The sequence below is a fragment of the Eleginops maclovinus genome, chromosome 15 (assembly GCF_036324505.1).
Source record: "Eleginops maclovinus isolate JMC-PN-2008 ecotype Puerto Natales chromosome 15, JC_Emac_rtc_rv5, whole genome shotgun sequence".
NCBI lineage: Eukaryota > Metazoa > Chordata > Actinopteri > Perciformes > Eleginopidae > Eleginops > Eleginops maclovinus.
Genome location: NC_086363.1, coordinates 1,571,131 through 1,593,700, shown reverse-complemented (window position 1 = coordinate 1,593,700; position 22,570 = coordinate 1,571,131). Strand labels below are relative to the sequence as shown.

Sequence of the window (22,570 nt, the reverse complement as noted above, 5' to 3'; positions counted from 1 at the left end):
CCGACCAACCAGTTCTTTTAAAAGTTAAAGGAGACAGATCACCTCTGAGTTCATGCCTTTAATTGAACTCGTTAATGTTTAAGAATACAGTATTTTTCTCCTAACATCCGTCTGAATGTGGTTCAGCGCCTGCCTCTTTAAGGACCCCCTCTCACAGTAAGCGCTCTGATGGGCTGGAATTCTTTTGTAATGAAAAATGAAATGTAAACTTCAAAACGGTCTGATGAAAATGCCTGTATTTCTGCAATATTTTAAGTAATATTACAATTGAATTCATCACTTTGGCCGTAGTCATGGAGCGCTACTTCAGAAATGTTAAGAAATCACATCCTTTTAGGAGTTCATAGCTTCTCAATTCGGCTGACTGCATTATGTCTTTATCCAAAAAGCTATGAAAAGCTTATTTTTTACAATAAATGATGGGACTTTAAGTCAAAGTCAAATATAAATATCCTCTATTGATAACTGCCACTCACAAATGTAAGAATAAATGCTATCACTCAAATGACTTTGTCTTAAAGTGCTCTAGTAAGTTAATCAAAGAGAACGTCTAAAAGTGATTGTACAAAATGTCCCTTTATTCAGATATGAGTATAAATATGATTTATATATTAAGAACATTAAAATGGCACGTTTGTTTAAAGAGAGCATTTGACTGACGAAAATATGGTTTTAAGAGTCCGACATATCTCCATATTTTCAATTCAGCGCATTTCCCTTCCATGGTCAGATAAAGCTGCTCTTATTCCTTATGATAAAGTTTGTTATCCTCTCTTTGCCGCTGTTAATCACTCAAAGTTTGATGCATACGGATCCTGACACCTTGTTTTAAGACAGAAAATCTTCCCTTTTACAGCATCTTGGTCTCTGGACTTTCTCTAATTATTTGTCTGCAAGTGCTAAACCATTTCTACCCAGTGGCTCCAGGGTGAGGAACAGCAGCAGTAACGGTGCTGTGATGTACAGTTTTTGGCACGCACTGTGCAGTTGCCATGCCTTTGGTAAGTGCAGCTGTACATGGTGGACCTTTTTTAAACTCTCAAATTCCCCTCTTAAGTATGTAAAGCGATGCAAAAATTATGCGTACTAGAAACCAAAAGTACGCCCGCGCAAAAGAAGTTCACAACTTCTCCGTGGAGCTTTTTCCGCCGTGCATCAGAGCACAAGCATCCCTTTAAATCTCATCTCTTAATCTATGTGTGCACCCTTTAATATACACTCCTTAAATCTCTCAATTTCATGCTTCATATTATCCTCACTCGGCACGATCAGGGGAAAGTCTGCCTTCATTTTAAATGAGGTGGATCAAGCCTTCAATAAGAACTGTAAGGGCAGAGTGCGGAGAATCAGCGGACATCTCTCAGCCTCAAATATAACTGAACCTTTACAGCTGACCCCATCGCATGATGCCTGTGAACTTTGAACTATTGAAATGTAACTCCAGCAAACCATTGAAAACGCCTGGTGGTTGAAACATTGATTATGACCGTAAAGATCAAACTGTTGTTAATATAATGCCCAAAGAAACCATTGATGATCATTTGTTTTACTTTGAATTACAGAAAAGCACTCCCAGAAACCATTGACGATGAACCCAAACGATGCGTTCGAAACATTTGATAAAATTAACCCCAGAAACCATTGACCATGAAAGTGAACTTGGAGCAATTGAGTGCAAATCACCCAAACTTGGAACTATTGTACAGAAATTACCCCCAGAAACCATTGATGATGTTAAATTTGAACTATTGCACAGAAATTACCCCCAGAAACCATTGATGATGTCAAATTTGAACTATTGCACTGAAATTACCCCCAGAAACCATTGATGATGTTAAATTTGAAGTATTGTACAGAAATTACCCCCAGAAACCATTGATGATGTCAAATTTGAACTATTGTACAGAACTTATCCCCAGAAACCATTGACGTTGTTAAATTTCAACTCTTGGATGGAAATTACCCCGACCAACCGCTGCTGATAACTGCAATTTTTTAGATATTGTAAATAATTACCCCAAAAAAACATAAACGAGGACTGTTCAATTTGAACTATAGAAAACATTGACGATGTTGATCGCAAACTTTGAACCTTCGTATAAAATGTACGCCAAAAAACCATTGACTGTTAACTGCTACCCCAAGAATCCTTTGAAGATGATCAAAAATTCAAACTATTGTATAGAAATGACCACAACACCATTGATGATGGTCTATAGGAATGACCCGAAGAAACCGATGGCTTTGACAGTTTACTTTGAAAACAGCAGATCAAAATGACCCCCAGAAACCATTGATGATGACTGGAAATTCAACCTTTTGTATAAATATAAACGTTGATTTATAGAAATGACCCCAAGAAATCAATGGCGTTGAGTTTACTATAAAAATGACGCCAGCAAACCATTGATGATGCCTGTTAAATACTTCAAGCTGTTTGTGCCGTGGATCTTCCCGTTACCTCTTTGTGGTCGTGCTCGTCCCCGAGCCGTTTGATCTTGGTGTAGTCGACGGGCAGATCCCAGCAGTCGGCTTCGCTCAGCTGGTAGCATCGGCTGCTGAGCAGGGCCTGCCGCTGGGGCGACATCGGCTGCAGGGGGGTCAACACCGTGCCGCTGCCCTCCGGACCCCCGGGCTGCCCGCCAACATCAACCGCACCGCTGTCATCCAGGTCACCCACCGGGCTCTGGAGGAGGGGAAGAGATGTGGGGATTGTGATGGTCAACAAGCAGGGTAGAAGTACTCAGGTCTTGTACTTGAGTAAAGTAGAAGTACTCAGTTCTTGTACTTGAGTAAAGTAGAAGTACTCAGATCTTGTACTTGAGTAAGAAGTACTCAGGTCTTGTACTTGAGTAAAGTAGAAGTACTCAGATCTTGTACTTGAGTAAAGTAGAAGTACTCAGGTCTTGTACTTGAGTAAAGTAGAAGTACTCAGATCTTGTACTTGAGTAAAGTAGAAGTACTCAGGTCTTGTACTTGAGTAAAGTAGAAGTACTCAGGTCTTGTACTTGAGTAAAAGTAAAAGTACTCAGATCTTGTACTTGAGTAAAGTAGAAGTACTCAGATCTTGTACTTGAGTAAAGTAGAAGTACTCAGGTCTTGTACTTGAGTAAAGTAGAAGTACTCAGATCTTGTACTTGAGGTAAAGTAGAAGTACTCAGATCTTGTACTTGAGTAAAAGTACTCAGATCTTGTACTTGAGTAAAGTAGAAGTACTCAGATCTTGTACTTGAGTAAAGTAGAAGTACTCAGGTCTTGTACTTGAGTAAAGTAAAAGTACTCAAATATTGTACTTGAGTAAAGTAGAAGTACTCAGATCTTGTTCTTGAGTAAAGTAGAAGTACTCAGGTCTTGTACTTGAGTAAAAGTAAAAGTACTCAGATCTTGTACTTGAGTAAAGTAGAAGTACTCAGGTCTTGTACTTGAGTAAAGTAGAAGTACTCAGGTCTTGTACTTGAGTAAAGTAGAAGTACTCAGGTCTTGTACTTGAGTAAAGTAGAAGTACTCAGGTCTTGTACTTGAGTAAAAGTAGAAGTACTCAGGTCTTGTACTTGAGTAAAGTAGAAGTACCCAGATTTTGTACTTGAGTAAAGTAGAAGTACTCAGATCTTGTACTTGAGTAAAAGTAGAAGTACTCAGATCTTGTACTTGAGGTAAAGTAGAAGTACTCAGATCTTGTACTTGAGTAAAAGTACTCAGATCTTGTACTTGAGTAAAGTAGAAGTACTCAGATCTTGTACTTGAGTAAAGTAGAAGTACTCAGGTCTTGTACTTGAGTAAAGTAGAAGTACTCAGATCTTGTACTTGAGTAAAGTAGAAGTACTCAGATCTTGTACTTGAGTAAAGTAGAAGTACTCAGGTCTTGTACTTGAGTAAAGTAGAAGTACTCAGATCTTGTACTTGAGTAAAGTAGAAGTACTCAGGTCTTGTACTTGAGTAAAGTAGAAGTACTCAGATCTTGTACTTGAGTAAAGTAGAAGTACTCAGGTCTTGTACTTGAGTAAAGTAGAAGTACTCAAGTATTGTTCTTGAGTAAAGTAGAAGTACTCAGGTCTTGTTCTTGAGTAAAGTAGAAGTACTCAGGTCTTGTACTTGAGTAAAGTAGAAGTACTCAGGTCTTGTACTTGAGTAAAGTAGAAGTACTCAGATCTTGTACTTGAGTAAAGTAGAAGTACTAAGGTCTTGTACTTGAGTAAAGTAGAAGTACTCAGGTCTTGTACTTGAGTAAAGTAGAAGTACTCAGGTCTTGTACTTGAGTAAAGTAGAAGTACTCAGGTCTTGTACTTGAGTAAAGTAGAAGTACTCAGGTCTTGTACTTGAGTAAAGTAGAAGTACCAGAGTGTAGGAATACTCTGTCACAGTAAAAGTATTCTAAATGTTCCTCCAGTGAAAGTAGAAAGTACTCTCCTCTAAATGTACTTAAAGTAGTGACAGTAAAAGTAGTCATTGTCTGATTGGTCCATTTCAGAATAATATCTCTGATATGTTTTATAATGATTGATCATTAAAGTGTTCTCAGAGCTGGTAAAGGTGCAGCTAGTTTGAATGGCTTTGTATACTGCAGGGTAGCTGCTGGATTTACTGCAGGTGAACTACAGTCTGATTTAAGGAGATTATATTTACCATCATTAATCCTAGATCTGCCTAGCAACTAAAGGGATAAATACATGTAGTGGAGTAAAAGTACACACTTTAACTCTCAACTGTAGTGGGGTAGAAGTACAGAGTAGCATAACATGGAAATACTCAAGGACCTCAACATTGAGTAAATGTCCTTAGTTACTTTCCACCACTGCACAACAGACATTGATATTTGATATTCTGTATAAAGTCTCAATGCAGTCCCAACTTTATAACAGGTTTCAAAAGTTTAACTCCACACATATAGCTTCTTAAATTCCAAAATATCAATATGCCTGAAATTGTTATTATTGATCTGTGTGAAAGTTTGATTTCTCTGAGACGAACTGATCCATATCTGGCTCTCTAAGAGGTGTTTATCATGTTGCTAAAGTGTTCGTTGACCCTTAAAGGAAGATGCTTTCTTTCACACCTTGGGTTATTTTTATAATAGTTTATTCATTATTTTTCAGGAAAAATAATATTATACTCACCAAGTTGACCGCTGAGATCTGGAGACATGGAAGACACGGGAAAACAGATTATCTGAATGACTCTTAGGTAAAACAAGCTATTTTAGGAAGTGGTTCAGAGTAGAAACAAGAGGTGATGGATGTTTAAAACAGACAGTTTTGAGTCAAATTTAAAACCCTTTTTGGTAATTTCAGCACATTCCCATATTTCAGCAATTACCCTGGTGGGTGCAATGTTATCATGACTGATGGAAAAGATGGTGAAAAGAACAAAAATGCCCCTAAGGTTGTAAAAATCAGGAATTGTCTATAAAAACTCTCAGAAAAATCAGGAATCAAACATTAAGATGCTTTTTTGAATACAGAATAACCTAAATAGGACAAAATAAACATCCTGATATTTATTTAATGTTTAATCTCAAGTGGCTGTGGTGCATGCTGCAGCCCCCTCACTTTACCTGTGTCAGCAGGTCCTGGGATTTCCCCCCCAGGGCGTGGGGGAGCTCCCTGCACCGCGTCGACAGGTTGAGGATGGCCGTGGCCGCCATGTGCGCCGCCTCCATGTCGTGAGTGTAGTCGAAGCTGCTCTTACTGCAGGTGCTGCTCGCGCTGCTTCCTCCTCCTCCTCCTCCGCCTCCTCCTCCTCCTCCTCCACCTCCTCCTCCTCCTCCACAGCTCAGGCTGCTGCTGCTGCTCGGGGCGTAGCTGCTGGTCGTACTGCTGGCCGGGCTCGACGTCTTGCAGTAGCGCTTCACTGAGCGGAGAAACACGTAAAGCAAAACTGAAAATTTGGACTATAGTGCTCCTCTTTTCACCCTCTGTCTGAAACCAGAGCCCAGTCTACTCTGATTGGTTTGCTGGCCGGCTCTGTTGTGATTGGTCAACCGCTCAGAGATGTCCCGCCCCTTAGCCTGTCACGTACAATCTGTTGGAGCACGAGCCATTGGAAGCGCAAGTGTAGCATAATGATCTCACGATGTTCTGGAACTAAACAAAGGAGTCAAATGGAGGCGTTTCAGGGAGATTTTAGCCTTTGCAGACCATTTACATGCACTAAAGCCTAGAACGCACTACTAATATTGAACAGAGAAAAAGATGCAAGGACAAAGCAAAATGCAGGAAGGCAGAGATAGTGTTCTGGTTTTGATGGTGGGTCTGATGCTGATGGAGGGGGAGGAGGGAGGGAGTCGTGATGGAGGGGAGCGCAGACACCTCGTCTAAAAATCCTCCCTCTTGCCTGCGTCTCACTAATGGCTCCTAGCCAAAGAAACAGGGCTCGCCTCCATTATCTCCCTCCCGTTTCACAATCCCTCCATCTGCACCTCCTCCCTCCCTCCCTCCCTCCCTCTATCCATCCATCCGCTCAGAGGAGGCCCGGCTCTTGGCTCGGTATTTCCATAACTCCTCTCTCACTCCAGCCATGTGGAGAGGCGGAAAACACCGGCGTTTTCAGCGCTTTGACAAAGAGAATACACCGAGTGCTGAGCATGTGTGAGTGCGTGTGTGTGTGTGTGTGTGTGTGTGTGTGTGTGTGTGTGTGTGTGTGCGTGCGTGTGTGTGTTGTCAATCTTTTGTTGTCAAGTACAAAATGTTCTCCCTATGATAGGAAAACATCCTTCGTAGTGGAATCTTTCCTGGAGGTTTTATTCCCAAAAGTCTGACACAGAATTCGGTCCGATTCAGTGTTTCTTTATATGCTTGAATTTATGGGAAAATATGAATTAAAATGAGCTGTTTTTATGTTTGCCAAAAAGAAATGAAAAAGCTAAAAGTCCTAAAGCAAAAATGAATCCGTCAAACTTTTTTTTCATTTTTTTATAGAAATTAGGAATATTTTATTTATTAAAAGCGTTTTTCGTTTGACAGAAATTCCGATGTCCATCTGTTTTAAATCTTCGAATTTAAAAGACCAATTAGGAATGAAAACCACCATGAATTAAAATGTATAACTGTAGTTCCTCTTCAGTGAGCGATAGAGCATTATGAGCATCAATAAAAGACTTTCCAGATAAATAACACCTGCTTCTGCTCGTTACCATTTGTTATTCTCCGTCTAACTTATTGAAATTCCAGCATTGTGCTGTAGATGCAGCATCTGTCTGTTGTTGCCACCCGCTGTGACATATTTCTTTCCACCAGGGAACCAAAGCGGAGGAAAAAAACGAGAACACCCCCAACTCTTTCCAAACAAAGGAGAGGAATAAACAACATGAATCACGGATAAATTATGATTTTCCTCACCATCGAATCCCTTCGGGGAGGTGTCCCGCCCGTGGTGGGACTTGGATGTCGGGCCTCTTTTTCCGTAGGCGCCGTGTTGGCTGTCGTATCCGCCGTAGTCATAGCTCGTCTTGGAATATTTCTCCAGCTCCTTGGCCAGGTTTGACCTCGGCGTGCTGGTGGGAACATTGTTTTTGAAGCCGTACTGAGGAATCTCCAGCTGCTTCACGAAACACATCGGCCTGAGAGGAAACCAGAAGCAGAGAAGGCATTGAGCATCTCTGATTTAAGAGAACGTCGTGAGAATCATTCCCCAAAACCAAGATGAGAATATAAAAGACAGAGAAGACGCCTTCTTCATTATTGGTTTTCTAGATATTTTACCATTCAGCATCCCTTAATCATGATTAGAGGTTTACCTGCATGACAAAACAGGCATACAACATACAGGAGGGCATGTTTGCATGCGTGTTTTAAATTGATATATTGAAGTGAAATAAAACGTTGGCCAAAACAAATGGAATAGGAAACTATTTGGCATCAGTGAGACAAAGAGAAGTGAGGAGCCTTCCCAAAGCATATTTGTCTCGAGAGGCTGCATTTCTACTTCACTGTTGTGCTTCCCCAGTTAAGTCTGAAGGATTTACATCCAATAGCAACACACAAGCTAGAGGATTTTGGTTAAAATAATTTACTGCTGTCCTCACATGCCAAAATGGAAATGGAGAACCAAGGTAGGCACTGTAATAATGGTAATTATTATATCTAAATGCTCCATTAAGCATCCCTACTTAACCTGAGACAGTTAGAGGTGAACCAATACTTAATCAAAAATAAATCTGGTTTCACATTCAATGGAACAATCAATAAGAGAAGTTACCATCAGCTCCTCTAAGCTGGTTATTTACTGGCTCTTCGGCATCCCTGGCGTCTCGGTGCACCACTTGGCACTCACTGAATGGACTATCAATATGTCAGAATGCATATCGGCATCCCATAAAACCCAGGAAAGGAACTGGGCTGAGTTAATGACCGTGTGACTTCATTGATTTAAAGGTTAGCTTAAATATATCCTTTTGTCTAATGAAACCCGTTGCGTTGAAATGCTGGACTTTCTTTAAAGTTGTACGTCATTATTGAGCTTCCAAAACACATGATGATCCGTAGTGGCAACTGTGCGGATTGAATGCACCTTTTTGTGTCCCTGATTTGAGTAATATGTAATCTACAGCTGTGTCAAAAAGCGAGCCAAACCCCAAAAGAGAAGAAATATTCTTTGGGTTAAAGGCCCTGCTTGGGTTTGAATGCACTATTCAGCATCCCTTAATGATACATGACAGTTAGAGGTTGCACTGCATTAATATTAAAACACGTTAGTGATAACTCAGAGTTCAAATAAGTTGCTTTATGTTTGTGAAAATAAGTTCTAAATAAAAAACGATTCTGACAAAAATTGGGGAATTTATAATAAAACTGGGAATATTTTTGTTGCCGTTTGTTATCCTTACATTTATTACAACAAACTGGGTAAAGACTTAATACGACATGACAGTTTGCACTGCATTGTTATTCAAACACTGCTAACTCAGAGGTGGGGGGGGGGGGGGGTGTACCTGAGGACCCGGTCTGACGTCTGACTCGTCTTACTGCCGCTCTCGGCCGGCAGGATCTTCTCGTGGACCTTCGCCATCTTTTCTGCAGCAGCGATGGGACAACCGGACAGACTGAGGAGGGAGAGAGGGAGGGAGGGAGGGAGGACGGGGGAGATAGCACACGGCCTGGTTACATACTGTACTGTCCCCACACACACACACACTTGCACACACTTGCACACACACACACACACACACACACACACACACACACACACACACACACAGCATCTGAATAAAGAGCTGTCAGTAACAGGAGCTCCGAATGAATTATGGATTACATGTCACAGACTTTGTTTCGACTGTTCGGTTCGGATAGTTCATTTACAGAATTATTACTCACTTACTAATTGGTTTTCCAGTTCAAGGACGGCCTGGTTATATACTGGCTTACTGCTGCAGTGGCTCAATTAACTGCACCACCACTGAACTAATTGGCTAGTAACTGATTTATACACTGGTTAGTTTCTGGTGACTGGTTGACTGACAGTTAGGAGCAAGATGCAGTCGCTCCACAAAAACACTTTTCTCTCTCGTTTGCAAAAAATGTGTGACTTCACACCAACGCCCAGAGACGAGAATAAGTAAGCAACACCCTCTAAATCTGTATCAAGATCAAGTTTCTTTTTCAATCCCAGTCAAGTGCAATATGCAGATCACACACGTCTACTACTTTCTATTTGCTGCCATTAGTACTCTGTAAAACTCTAATTTTACTCTTATGCTTTAAGGATCTTTCCTGGATTATAACGCAGAGTTTCACTTCAGTTAAATGCAGGTTTTATTTAAATATAACACTAGTTTGTTTATTGCAGGATCAGTATTTTGAGTAATTCGTCTTAACCCGCGTCCACATTGCACACATACACACACATACATGTGTTGCTGCAAATGTGAGGACCATGACCCTATAGCATGTTGTGAGGACCCCTCTCACTCACACACACACACACGCGCATTTTAACAGTGATAGTTAACCGTGTGTGACTGCTGCTGCTGCTGCTGCTGCTGCTGCTGCTGCAACGGAGCCGTTTCCATGGCGACTGCCAGACATGAAAGCTGTGTGAGCTGGAAGCTAACAGAAGCTAAGCTAGCTCGCTACTGCTTTGTTTCCTCTCCCAGTGGAGCTGTGCTACATAACACACCCTGCAGCCACGTCTGATCCAGTGTGTGTGTGTGTGTGTGTGTGTGTGTGTGTGTGTGTGTGTGTGTGTGTGTGTGTGTGTGTGTGTGTGTGTGTGTGTGTGTGTGTGTGTGTGTGTGTGTGTGTGTGTGTGTGTGCTGCTCTGTCTGCCAGCACACGTGTGCTGCTGTCTGTGAGCTAATTTGTAAGTGTCTCCTAGTGTGTGTGTGTGTGTGTGTGTGTGTGTGTGTGTGTGTGTGTGTGTGTGTGTGTGTGTGTGTGCAAGTGTGTGCAAGTGTGTGTTCTAACTAGTGTATGTTCCAGTGAGACTGTGTGTGCATGAAGCAGTGTGTGTGTGTGAGATTTGAGGCTCTACATATCTGTGAGAAAATAAGTGTGAATCCTAATCACTTTACATAATTCAAAAATGTGTGTGTGTGTGTGTGTGTGTGTGTGTGTGTGTGTGTGTGTGTGTGTGTGTGTGTGTGTGTGTGTGTGTGTGTGTGTGTGTGTGTATGTGTGTGATGCTCTGCCTGTTAAACAGCTGACGCAGGCACACCTTCAGCTCAGACATTCAAATTCAAAACCCTCTTTCCCACAAGCATCAAACCTGGTGATGCTCCAAAAACAGAGATCATTTTCTGCGAAAGACAATGAGGCAATTTGGGGAATCAGGGTCGATATAAATCTCGGTTAACCTTGGTCCAACAACTCTTTTTATGAGAACAGCAGCAGCGTTAGTAGGTACAAAATGCACCTCTAAGACAGGATGTTATAGTGGGAGTATGTATGTAAAACAAGCAATAATAACAGACTTCCTGTCAGCAATTTCCTTTGCTTTTGCCTCTAATTTTAAACTAAAATAGCCAGGCAGCTGTTACGAAATGTCCAACGTTATTATCCAGAAAACTGAATTGCCAGCCTAAGATTCTACTTAAGAACATGCTAATGTTTTGGTTATATCTTTGGTGGAAAAACACTATATTTAGGTTTTTGAAGCCATTTCCCGTTTCGTATTCAGAGCTTTAAAACTTGAAATGTTCCTATAAAGACTTCCCCGTAACGGACTTGAGACTAGTGAAGGAATGGATGAAGCAAATGTGATGTTCTGCCACTGGAGATGCAGCTACCAACTAGAAAAGGGACATTTAACCTCTCTATCAAACGACACGCAGACTTACAGTCTCTGTTCTGTAAATCTGCCACATTCACATGTCGGGCGGTGCTTTTTCAGGCTGTTAGCGGCCCGGCTGAAGGCTGCTCACTCACCTGCGGTGCGAGTTCCTGTTGCTATTGACATGACCCCGTCCTGAGCAGCCGGGAGTGGGGCACTTTAAAACATTCTCATACATGGCAAGGACTTTGACAGACAGGAAAAGGTGAGAAAGACAGCGAAGGGTTAGGAGCAGACAGGAGAGTCACCGGGCGTTCAGCAGCGACGGTTAGGCATGCACACATTACAGCGGCACGACTGACAGACTACAGCGGCACGACTGACACCCCAGACTACAGCTGCACCACACCACAGACTACAGCTGCACGACTCGACAGACTACAGCTGCACGACTGACAACTACAAACGGGAAGCAAAAGTTTCTCATGCACTGTTCAAATCTGCAGATGGGATCCATGTCGGAATATCCTCATAAGAAATAACAGTTATGTAACAGCTAAGGCTTTCCTGTGTATACGTTATATATCCTCCCACAGTGTAAGGATTTCTTGCACTTTTCTTGCATGTTCCTACACCAAGATGGCCCTGTTTAGTTTTTGGGGTTTTCCCTTTCCTGTAGTGTGTTCTATAGGTTTTAGTGCATGTAAATGGTCTGCAAACGCTGAAATCCCTTCTCTTTTAAGGCCATAACGTAGCTGAAAAGATCTAAAATTAAACATAACTCAGATGTTTACGGCTATACCGTATATACCGACACGTGCTACTTGTTGTGTTGTTGATTTAAGTTTCTTCCTCATTTCATTACACTGTGTAGGTGTGATGCCTCCGTTCGATCTAATCTAATGTCCCATATTACCTGTGAGTGTAGAGCACGAGATAAATCAGTCTCTGGTGTTCGGATATGTTCTCATGCCGGTCGGTTTGTGAGTTTTTCTTGCAGTCGGCAGGTGGATCAAACCGATTGTTCATGCTGTTACATCAGCAACACAGACACCAAAACCAGGCAGGTGTGATGAGGAGAAAGGAAAGAAAGTAAAGGAGGAAACGAAAACTAAAGCAAAGTAAAGGAACCTCTATTGTGCCACAAGAATCAATGTTCAAGAACAAAAAGATGCAACAACCACCAGACGTATCAAACAATCCTCCAGACGACCGTGTGAAGCGCTCACACACAACACACACAGATGTAGTCATGCAGGACGGATGCATGATGGCTAACATGCCCAACACTTGACTGATAAACAATCCGTCGAACAAGTCATTTTAAATCAGAGTTCATCTTAAAATATTATCCTAAAAAGATCCAAATGTTAGGATTATACTCATTTTGTCTGATTGGAATTTTACTTTTAAAAGTGTTCTGATAAGCGCTGACTATATCCGGAATCTATCTAGTAAATACACTGAAGTCAGGTACGCTTTGGATCATCTAAACTCAATAAAAGCTTCATATCTACTAACTTTTCTCAGAGGCAACAACAATCTGATTCTTCTCGTTAAACGAAATTGAATAAATCCCAGATGTTGAAGCACAGTAACCCCCTTTGCTTTCATGCATTGCCTAAATTAGCTTTCTTGATCTTTAAACACCTTTTAATATCCTCAATCAAATAAATAAGAGTTGGTGTGAAAAAATGGTGGTTTTGCCGACATTTGGAGCATTTTCGGTAATTTGGACATTTCCCAGCAACCCGGTGAGTTCCCAAGGAAGACAAATTATAAATGCTATGATACCACTTCACAATAACACTACCCTCATAAAGGATTCATAATTGGGTTATTAATTAAGTTGTAAATACTTTATTAACCATTAAGAACCAGTTATAAACCAGTTCTAACATAGTTGTTATACGTCAACACAGGCTCACTATTTGGCAAGATGACTAAGCCTTATATTGGCTACCTAGCTTTGTCCCTGTTCTTCATCAGCCAGCATCCTTGGTATCTGTTGTTCACTGAGTTGATTCCAGACACCATCTATCTTGATGTTTCTCCTCATCTCTTAAGCCAGGTAGCCAATATAAGGCTTAGCAGTACAGATAAATGTGGGCTCACTATTTGGCAAGCAACCGGTCACAGTGGCCATGTTTATCTCTCGTCTTATAAAAGCTTATTAATGATTTATAAAGTGTTCACAACCTAATTTATAAATCAATTACAAACTATTCATACTAGTCTTATTGTAAAGTGGTACCAATATTTTATAGCCACTCCTACTTCTTAAAAATAGGTAACTAGCCCCACTCACAGTTTTCTAAATGATGAGGATACTTCTTAAAGTTATAGCATTAACCTTTATATTCAGGTTGCCCTCTTTAGCTGCTAAACCTCAGTGAATCTGAGGGTAAAATGAACATTTAACTCAACCAATGATATTATTCCTGCGTCCAAACCACCTCTGAGAAACGATTGAGAAGCAACCATCCGACTGAAGCTAGCTGAAATGACTTGTTTGACTTATTATTCAGATCTTTTTTGAAAATCAGGGTGTGTTTTATTTGCAGCATAACATCCAGGCAGTGGGACCTACTCTCAGGCGGGACTCGGTCTTTGTGAGGACACCCGGACAGGCTGCGGTGGTGTGGGTACAAACCCGTCACATGACCCGTCCCGTCACAGCCAGGCGTCGGACACTTACTCTCCTTCTTCTCCCCCCTGGAAGAGTCTGGAAAGAACAGAGAGATGAGGTGCTGCTGAGTCAACAGGTAACAAGCGTTGGCTAATTTCTGTAGCCGTTGATGGCTGTTTCAAATGACAGCTCTTAAATCAGCTGCTGTCAACTGAAAATTACATTTGTGGATCAGCTAATGAACAGAAGTTTAGGATAATCTCGGTTTGGATACAAGAAGTGCACGTAGTCAGCGTGAAGGCACTCTTTTGTTTGTGTTGTGTGACAAACAGTATGAGGGTGTAACTACTGAATGTTGAACAAGGCCATTAAAGGACGTTAGATAAAAAACGTAGTGAAATGAAAAGCCAAACTGAGAAAAAGCTGTGAGACGAAAACCAGGACAATCCTTTAGGAAGGCTTTAGTCGTACCCTGCTCTTTGATGACCATCATTTATAACATGAAGATCTAGCTGTGTTGAATAAGACCTACAACTAGAGATTGGGACCAAAGACCCGTCAGGAATCAATTGAGAAATACCGTAATTGGACTTCAAGTCGGCCCCTGAGGGATGTCGAGAGCCTGCAGGTTTAGGGCACTTCCACATTGACTTTTCAGACCAAGATGTTGCCACTTGGGCTGAATGGAGGAAGTAAAATAAATGGCAGACCACATTTTTCAGTTTTAGCAGCACAGAGACACACAGACAGAATTTGACACCTGGAATTGTCAAAAGCTAAACGTCCTTGGCCAGATTATTGATCCTAATTATAGACAATGGGCTAATGAAGCCAATCTGAGTCTGTTGGTGGCTGATAACCACACAGCTCCAGTGCTTCGTAATTTGAGTGTTTTTAGAGAAATAGGCCGCAGATATCGTCCCACAGATGGATTTGCTGTCCTAACGGACCGTGCAGATTGCCATTACTCATGCCTGACAAGCCGCTCTTTACCACAACGGCCTCTTTCAACAACATAAGCTGCTGTCAGAGAAAAACTATGCAACTGCGGAGAAAAATATACCATGTTGATCCTGACAGCCAAAAAAGAAACCCCATGATCGCAGTGGTGGTCATGCACACCATTTCTGAAAGAACACAATGGGATTTTAAAAGGTTTTATGAGCCGAGAGGTCAGAGAACTCATCTGATGTGCACACAAATGTTCGGAGCAAGACGGAGAACACTGACATTAAAGTTACAGTTGTGTGGTTTTTTTCTGCCTCAGGCTGCTGCAGTGTTGAGGATTACAATAAGTCAGAAAGACAAGATAAACTACTTCCTTTGTGACCTGGGGTCGGATTTCTGGAGTAGAAGAAGATTCAGCTCAAACACGATGCAAAGAGGTGGTGTGAAAACTGGCAGATTTGGAAGAGGAAACCCGATGAGATGATGGCTTTGTGAACCCGGGTCAAAGTAGAGAACAATCAGTGTTTTTATGATCTGGATCTGTACAGATTTACAGATCCCTTTTACTGCAGCCTGTGTGTTTCCAAACTGTTATGAAATGATGTTGTTCCGATGCTGGGAACACTTGATTTCTGTAGAGCTACACACAATTTCTGACTGAACTAAATTTGCCTCTGGAAGTCCAGCCGACGTGGTAAAAATAGTCCTGGCATGAAAAAAAAAAAAAAAACCCAGACAAGTTTCTCCTGCTCAGATAAAATACCTGACCACGTGGAAGGAAAACAAGGCAGACAGTTTTACAAGTTGTTACGCTATAGAGAGGAAAACAGCAGTACTCTTTTTATAGTCACATATGGTACCCCCTTACAATAAGACTACCCTCATAAAGGATTCATAAAGGGTTTATAATATAATCATAAAGGGTTATTAATGAAGTTGTAAATACTTTATTAACCATTAAGAACCAGTTATAAACCAGTTCTAACATAGCTTTCATACGTCAACACGGGCTCACTATTTGGCAAGATGACTAAGCCTTATATTGGCTACCTAGCTTCCTTCCTCTTCTTCATCAGCCAGCATCCTTGGTATCTATTGTACCCCCCCCCCCCCCCCTCCATCTATCTTAAGCTAAGTAGCCATTATAAGGCTTAGCAATACAGATAGATGTGGGCTCACTATTTGGCAAGCAGCCGGTCTCAGGTGCCCTGTTTATCTCTCGTCTTATAAAAGCTTATCAATGATTTATAAAGTCTTCACAACCTGATTAATAAATGAATTACAAACTAAACCCTTTATAAGGAGAGTCTCGTTGTAAAGTAGTACCAGAAAATCTGTACATGTGTAGATTTTAACATGGAGAACTTTTGCAACACACTGACAGACGAACTAAATCTGCCTCTGGAAGTCCAGACAAGTTTCTCTGGCACGGATAAGATATCTGACCACGTGGATGGAACACAATGAAGACCCCGCATGAACACGATTGTTAAAGATTGTTACGCTATAGGCGAGAGCAGCATTATTAAACTTTAACAGTAAGGAAATCTATATATGTGAAGATGGAGAATCAATGCTGACACAGTGGGGGTCAACGAGTGGGTTTTTCTCTGCCTACCTTTAGGGTAGTACGCCCTCTTCATCCCGTCGTGGTGCATCCTGGACTTTCGCTCCTCGCCGGCGCAGCTCAGCCTGGAGCTGTGTTCGCCGTGGCCTCTGTGGTGGTGGTGGTGCTCCCGGCGGGGCAGCGAGTGATCCGAGGCCATGCGGTCCCTCATGACCTTGGCCCTCTCCGACTCCAGGGCGATGGCCTTCTCCAGCAGCGACAGGTTTCCTTTGGCCATGTCAAGGTCTCGTCCGAGCGGTCGGAGGCCACCGACGTGGTGTCTTCATCGCCCTCCTGGCTGCAGCTGGTGGGGTAACCTCTGGAGCCCGGGCTCAGCTGCTCCTCCAGCTTCATCAGGTTCACCATGTCGGAGTAGCTGCGCTCCAGAGACCGCTGCTCCTCCTGCGCACTCTGCTGACAGCTGTCGTACCTGAGAGGTCAGTGGGATAAGAAATGACCACCAGACGTACCGAAAGGTTTTATCCCACAGGCCAAGAGTCAAAAGCGCATTAGTCGCACGTTGAATGAAGGCTACAGACTTGCTTTTATTTCATCTAAACTGACTGTTCTGTCCTCTGGCTCTTAGCTTTTTTGTTTGACTTGTATTTAATGTAAATTTTAAACACTTAATAATAGCCCTTTGAATTGCCTTGCCTTGAAATGTGGTATATCAAGTCTTTACGGTTAGGGGTTCTTTAAAGTCTCTCACTTTTAAAGTCTAAGTCTTCAAACTTGACTTCTCTGCCTACATTAGCTGTGTCTCAGCTGTGGAACATGTTGATAAGGGGTCCAAATCAAAAAATACCCAGCTTCCTGTTTGTTTTAGACCGCCATTATGCACCTGTGTCTTTCATCTCATACAGAATCTCCCCCATCCTCCCCCTTTACCTCCCTTCAGAGCGAACCCATCGAGTCACAGTGTCATTGGTAATCATGCTAATACGTTCCATTAGCATAAATTATGCTCTAAGCTACCTGCAGGAGCTTTCATATGACACAAAGGGAGATGAATATAAGGAGTAAACCGCATGATCAAAAGACTCTTCAGAGTGGACGTACCTGTTGAGGTGGTGCATCATCTGGTGGTCTGTGGGGTTTTGGAGTTGGTGGTGAAGAGCGTGGAGCGCCGGGTGATCGCAGGATTGTGTCTCGCTGAGTTTCCGAGCCAGGTCGAAGCATTGGTTCCTCAAACACTCCAGACTGCTGAGGCAAACCTCCTCCTCGCTCTCGTCCGCTTGGACCCTCACCCCGATGCCCGGTCGCCCGTTAGCGTGGCCGATACCGTCCCCGACATCCGGGTAGCCGTCGTCGGGCATCATGGTGCCGTGTCCCTGCGCCAGGAGCTTCAGGGAATCCACCGTCTCCCGCACCACGTCGCTGTCCAGATCCACGCTCAGTTCGCCTTTCCGGTCGCCGTGATTGCTGTACTCGTCGTCGTCGTCGTCTTCCCCGGCACTGTTGGATGAGTTGCTGTTCATCTCGGACTCCGTCATGGCCTGGTAGGCGGCGTCTTCGGCGATCTTCCCCAGGTTCAGCAGCGACTTGGCCACCAGCTCGTCGTAGTTCTCGTAATCCTCCCCGGTGCCGTTTCCCGCGCTGATGGTGCAGCTGTGGTTGTTGTTGTCGTCTTTCTGGATAGGAAGTAGTTTTGATTGTCCAGCGGGTTTGTAGTGGTTGTCTACTGTCAGAGGAACAAACAAAGGCTTAACATCTTACCAGTTATCTGCAGAGTCAAAATAGCACAATATCTCGTTGGCGGTCATGCACACCATTTCTGAAATAACCAAAAGGGGTTTTCTGAGCCAAGAGGTCCGAGAAATCATCTGATGTTCACAGACATTTCAAAAGGTACAGTATGTTGCACCATGAACAACAACAACAGTAGGTTACTGGTCAGAAATGATAGAGTATTTGATTAATTCCAGTGTGTTTGTAGTGGTATTCAACAACAAACTCTTCACATCCCACAATACTGTCAGTCCTGCACAGCCCTCAGATTTTGCACACAAAGCTACCTCTTATACCTGCAGGGCATTCCACTTTCCATACTCAAATATCTGTAAATGCATATATATATTTTGTTTAATAGTTTTATTCAAATTGTTTTTTGTAAGTGGTTAAATCTTTGGTCCTTTTCTTAACATTTATCTTCTTTGACTGTTTATCTTTGCACCAGATACAACCTAATTGGCAATAAACCTGTTTCTGATTCTGATTCCCTGCCGGCTACCAGCATAGTTTTGCTCAGTAACACAAACAGTGGGTAACTGATCAGAAATGACAGAGCATTTGATTCATTCCTGTTAATTTATAGGATACAAATCCTGCAGATGAAAATGAAATGAAGCTTTCACATCTTTATTGCTGTGAATCCAGTTACTTCTCATACATATCCCTGAATTCATTAGCTCCCATCTCTCCCAATTATGATCCACTGTTTACTCGCACAAAAGCACACAACCCGGAGCGGTGCACAGCAGTGCTGCTCTCCTCTCTGAGCCTCGCTGTGGATTTTGAGGACAGCGACGGCGAATGAGAGCAGAGAAATTGAAAAAAGGGAGGTGTGTGAGGTGCTCCGATTCGGGAGCCATAAATATTCTCAGGAGGAGAAGCCGAGGAACATGTGACTCGTCCGCCGAGACGGGGAGGGCTGGAGTTAATAACTCAGCAGAGCTCCTCTCCAGATTATTCGTGAGGCGCTGTCAGAAGCGATTGAGGACACAGGGGGTGTTGGTTGGGGGGAATCGAGGCAGAGCGCAGAGCATCTGGTCGACCACAGATTCAGCTCATCACTTCCTCCTCTCCCGCTGCAGATAGATTTAGCTTTTTGCCTTTCGTGCATATGTCCACCTTTTGTTGACCTCTTCTAGATTGAGCTTCAGTGTTTCAAAGATTTCATCTAACAAGCATTACTCAGACACTGTCTTCCCCAAAAATATATCAAATATTTGCTTAAATCTGTACCTATGTTCATTTTCTGGCCGTGTATAAAACGATTGATATACTTGGATGTATTTAAACTGCTTGATTGCGACAGGGAAACCCTCTGGAGTCTATCACAGGGCAGACACATCCTTATAAGGTCTATAAAAAGACGTGAGTTAACCTTGGGAGGAAACTACAGCACCCCAAGGAAACCCAGGCAGTCACAGGACGATCGTAGAAGCTACCAGGATCTGATTGTCTTATAGTGTGCCATATTAAAACCAGCTGAAGATCCCTCAGGGTATTTATTCTGCGCTGTTGTACATTACATATATTAGACAGGTAATACATTTAACACTGTGGACGATACAAATCAGCAGAAATAGCCGACAAAATAATCAGTTCACTCACCACGCTGACGATTCGGCTCCTCATCTTCCTCCTCATCGTCTTCTTCTCCCTCATCATCCTGCTCCTCCTCATCGTCCCCATCCTCCACTTCCTCCTCCTCCTCGTACATCCCATCGTCCTCGTCCTCCTCTTCTTCGTCATCCTCCGCCCGTTCTCCTCCCATTGTCGTAACCGCTCTCTCCACCTCTACCTCGTCTTCCTCTTCCTCGTCCTCCCCTTGCTCCTCGTTGTCCTCCGAGAACTCGTCCTCCACGTCTTCATCACCTTCTCTACCCGTGTCCTCTTCCTCCTCGTCCTCCTCCACTACCTCCCCCTGCTCCTTCCCACCTCCCCCCACGGCCATGGCTTCATTCTGGTAGTTGGTGTAGACGCCGCTGGCCTCCTCCCCCCCGGTGCAAGGGTTGAGGAAGGGCCTCCTCTTGGCAGCCGGCTCCAGCGGTTGTTTTTCCAGAGCCTTCCTCTTCTTGGCCAGCGGGCAGCCGTAGACGCTAAAGAGAGACAGAGGGCACACATCAGCAGCCATCTTTGGTTTTACTACCCAATCTTTACTGCCCCAAAGCTTTCCCTTCTACTAACACTAACTGGAGATTTATAGGTGAAATAAATCTGCACAAAGAGCCAAGTTTGGCCAAAACAAACACAAGTGGGTTGGCCGACTTGCTAGTGTGTTATATCAGAACTATCAGACAAAAGATCAACTGTATTAATGAACATAGAGAGTCCAAAATATAGCTTTTAGTTGCAAGACACTGCAAACCTTTCCCCACAGGAATGAATGGGAAATCGACGTGAATAGAACTCAAATCATCCAACTTTGCGCTCATACTGATTGGCCGTTCCTTAACGGAGAGAAAAGATCCAAAGTTTCCGCAGCTCTCCAGACTCTCGACTCTATTGGACTGGAGAGTGTTTTTGTATACGGAATGGTTTTCCTAAAATCACAGCTTTAATTCTGATGTTCTGGCTAACTTTTATATCAGGATGGTCATCAGAAAAAGCAGAAGGTATTTCTTCTCCTGCTTGTCCATGAGTGGAGACACGGCGGAGGATTCTTCCTCGCACTCGCTAAGGAAGAGAATCAGTCTCTTAAAAAAAAACAAAGCTTATTCAAGCAGGGCCTCAATTACGCAAATCCCATAATAGTCATTAACTGTTGGGGAAATTCTGTTTTAATTGCTCTCAAACAGCACGCACAATTATACACGGCTTTAATGTGGATTTTAGGAAATCAATTAGTCCATTTTCATATGAAAGAGCTTATTGTGCGCTGGGAGGGAAAGTTGGGGGAGGTGACTGAAAACGCTGTGTCGACAATAAAATTAAAACAATTGAATCATTAAACATTTAATTTGTATTCTTTCTTTAAGTGTCAATGTCTCACTCAACTGAACCCACCTTCATATTAATTACCATTTAAAAAGAATGAAGTGCCTCCATTCAAACTGGTATGCTTGATTTATAAACGGACCTGGGGTTTCATTCAAATCCCATCAATTCACCAGCTGAAATGCAGGATCGGTTACCATAACTGCAGGTACAGTAAGCAGAGTATCATCGCTATATTTGCAAAAATCTGATTGTGATTGCAAAATATTTGATGTAATTACGCCGAAAACAATAGAGGACCAAGGACTGACCCCTGAGGAACGCCACCGGAAACCTGGATTTTATGGGTTTCACTTTTTTAGATTTTTTAATTAGAAACCAGTGAGATGTTTCCTCCTAAAGGAAACTAAGGGGGTGCACTATAATTATAGTTCATCTTATGGTACTGGGAAGCAAAAGTATATGAGAACACTGAAGGCTTTTTGATTCTATTATATTTCTTAATTTTCATTTCATGTACGGTCTGTACGTGTTTCGGTTCCTCCAGGAAAGAACGAACGAAAGACGAATATTCAATTTACTTCAATTAATTACCTAAATATGTTCATGATTTGGCAACACGCCAATACACAAATATAATTGAAGGATTGATTAAGAAGGAAAGAGAGTGTGTGTGTGTGTGTGTGTGTGTGTGTGTGTGTGTGTGTGTGTGTGTGTGTGTGTGTGTGTGTGTGTGTGTGTGTGTGTGAGAGAGAGAACATTTATTTCATATAACACTGCGGCGTGTACTGTATTTCTACCAGATAACAATCACACACACAACTTCTCCTCAAATGATCCCTCCATCGTGTGTGTGTGTGTGTGTGTGTGTGTGTGTGTGTGTGTGTGTGTGTGTGTGTGTGTGTGTGCATGTTTGTGTGTGTGACCTTAGCCACCTTGCTGTCTCCCGCCAATTAAAATTCTGGTGGTAATTAAAGCAGATCAGAAACCAGGGAATGCTGCAGACGGGGCGAGAGACTACGCATGGTAATTATGTGAAGGGAGAGAGAAAGGGGGAGGGGGGGAGTTCACACTCATTTTCTCAACGTGCTGAACTGATCTGCTGCAGTCTGATATGATGCACTGCAATTGATTATATCCTGCGTGTTAAACCGATCGATATCTCATTGGTCGTCTGTACGAAGACCTTGACTGATGCTAATGAGCACTAGCTACAGTACAGGCAGTACATGATGTCTAAAGACTGCCTTCACGTGTTCCCAACATCATATCTGAATCAACAGAAGACCATATCACCAGCGTCTGCAGAGAGTGTTGAATTATGGGTTGTTTGCAGCCTTATGTTGCTAAGCTAACAAGCTATTTCAGACCGGGTTATAGTGAGTCTTTATTGGTCCCACAGCGGGGACAGTTACAGCAGGAAAAGGGTAAAATAACAAATGTGGAAAACATGCTAAATATAACAAGTTAAAATTAGTCTCTGTCTCTGTGAGGATACCTTGGGTTTATAATTGTCTCTTAAG

General features: G+C 42.6%; 1 protein-coding gene across 1 annotated transcript in view; it reads right to left on the bottom strand.

Annotated features, from left to right (window-relative positions):
* The window catches only part of myt1la (myelin transcription factor 1-like, a), a 57,262-nt gene that overhangs the window by 11,492 nt on the left and 23,200 nt on the right, over nt 1-22,570 (bottom strand). Inside the window, 11 exon segments of the mRNA XM_063902890.1 lie at nt 2,462-2,686; nt 5,115-5,132; nt 5,552-5,847; nt 7,335-7,555; nt 8,927-9,037; nt 11,358-11,448; nt 13,793-13,927; nt 16,398-16,631; nt 16,634-16,815; nt 17,445-18,066; nt 19,722-20,209. Coding sequence (XP_063758960.1) covers nt 2,462-2,686; nt 5,115-5,132; nt 5,552-5,847; nt 7,335-7,555; nt 8,927-9,037; nt 11,358-11,448; nt 13,793-13,927; nt 16,398-16,631; nt 16,634-16,815; nt 17,445-18,066; nt 19,722-20,209 — 2,623 coding nt within the window.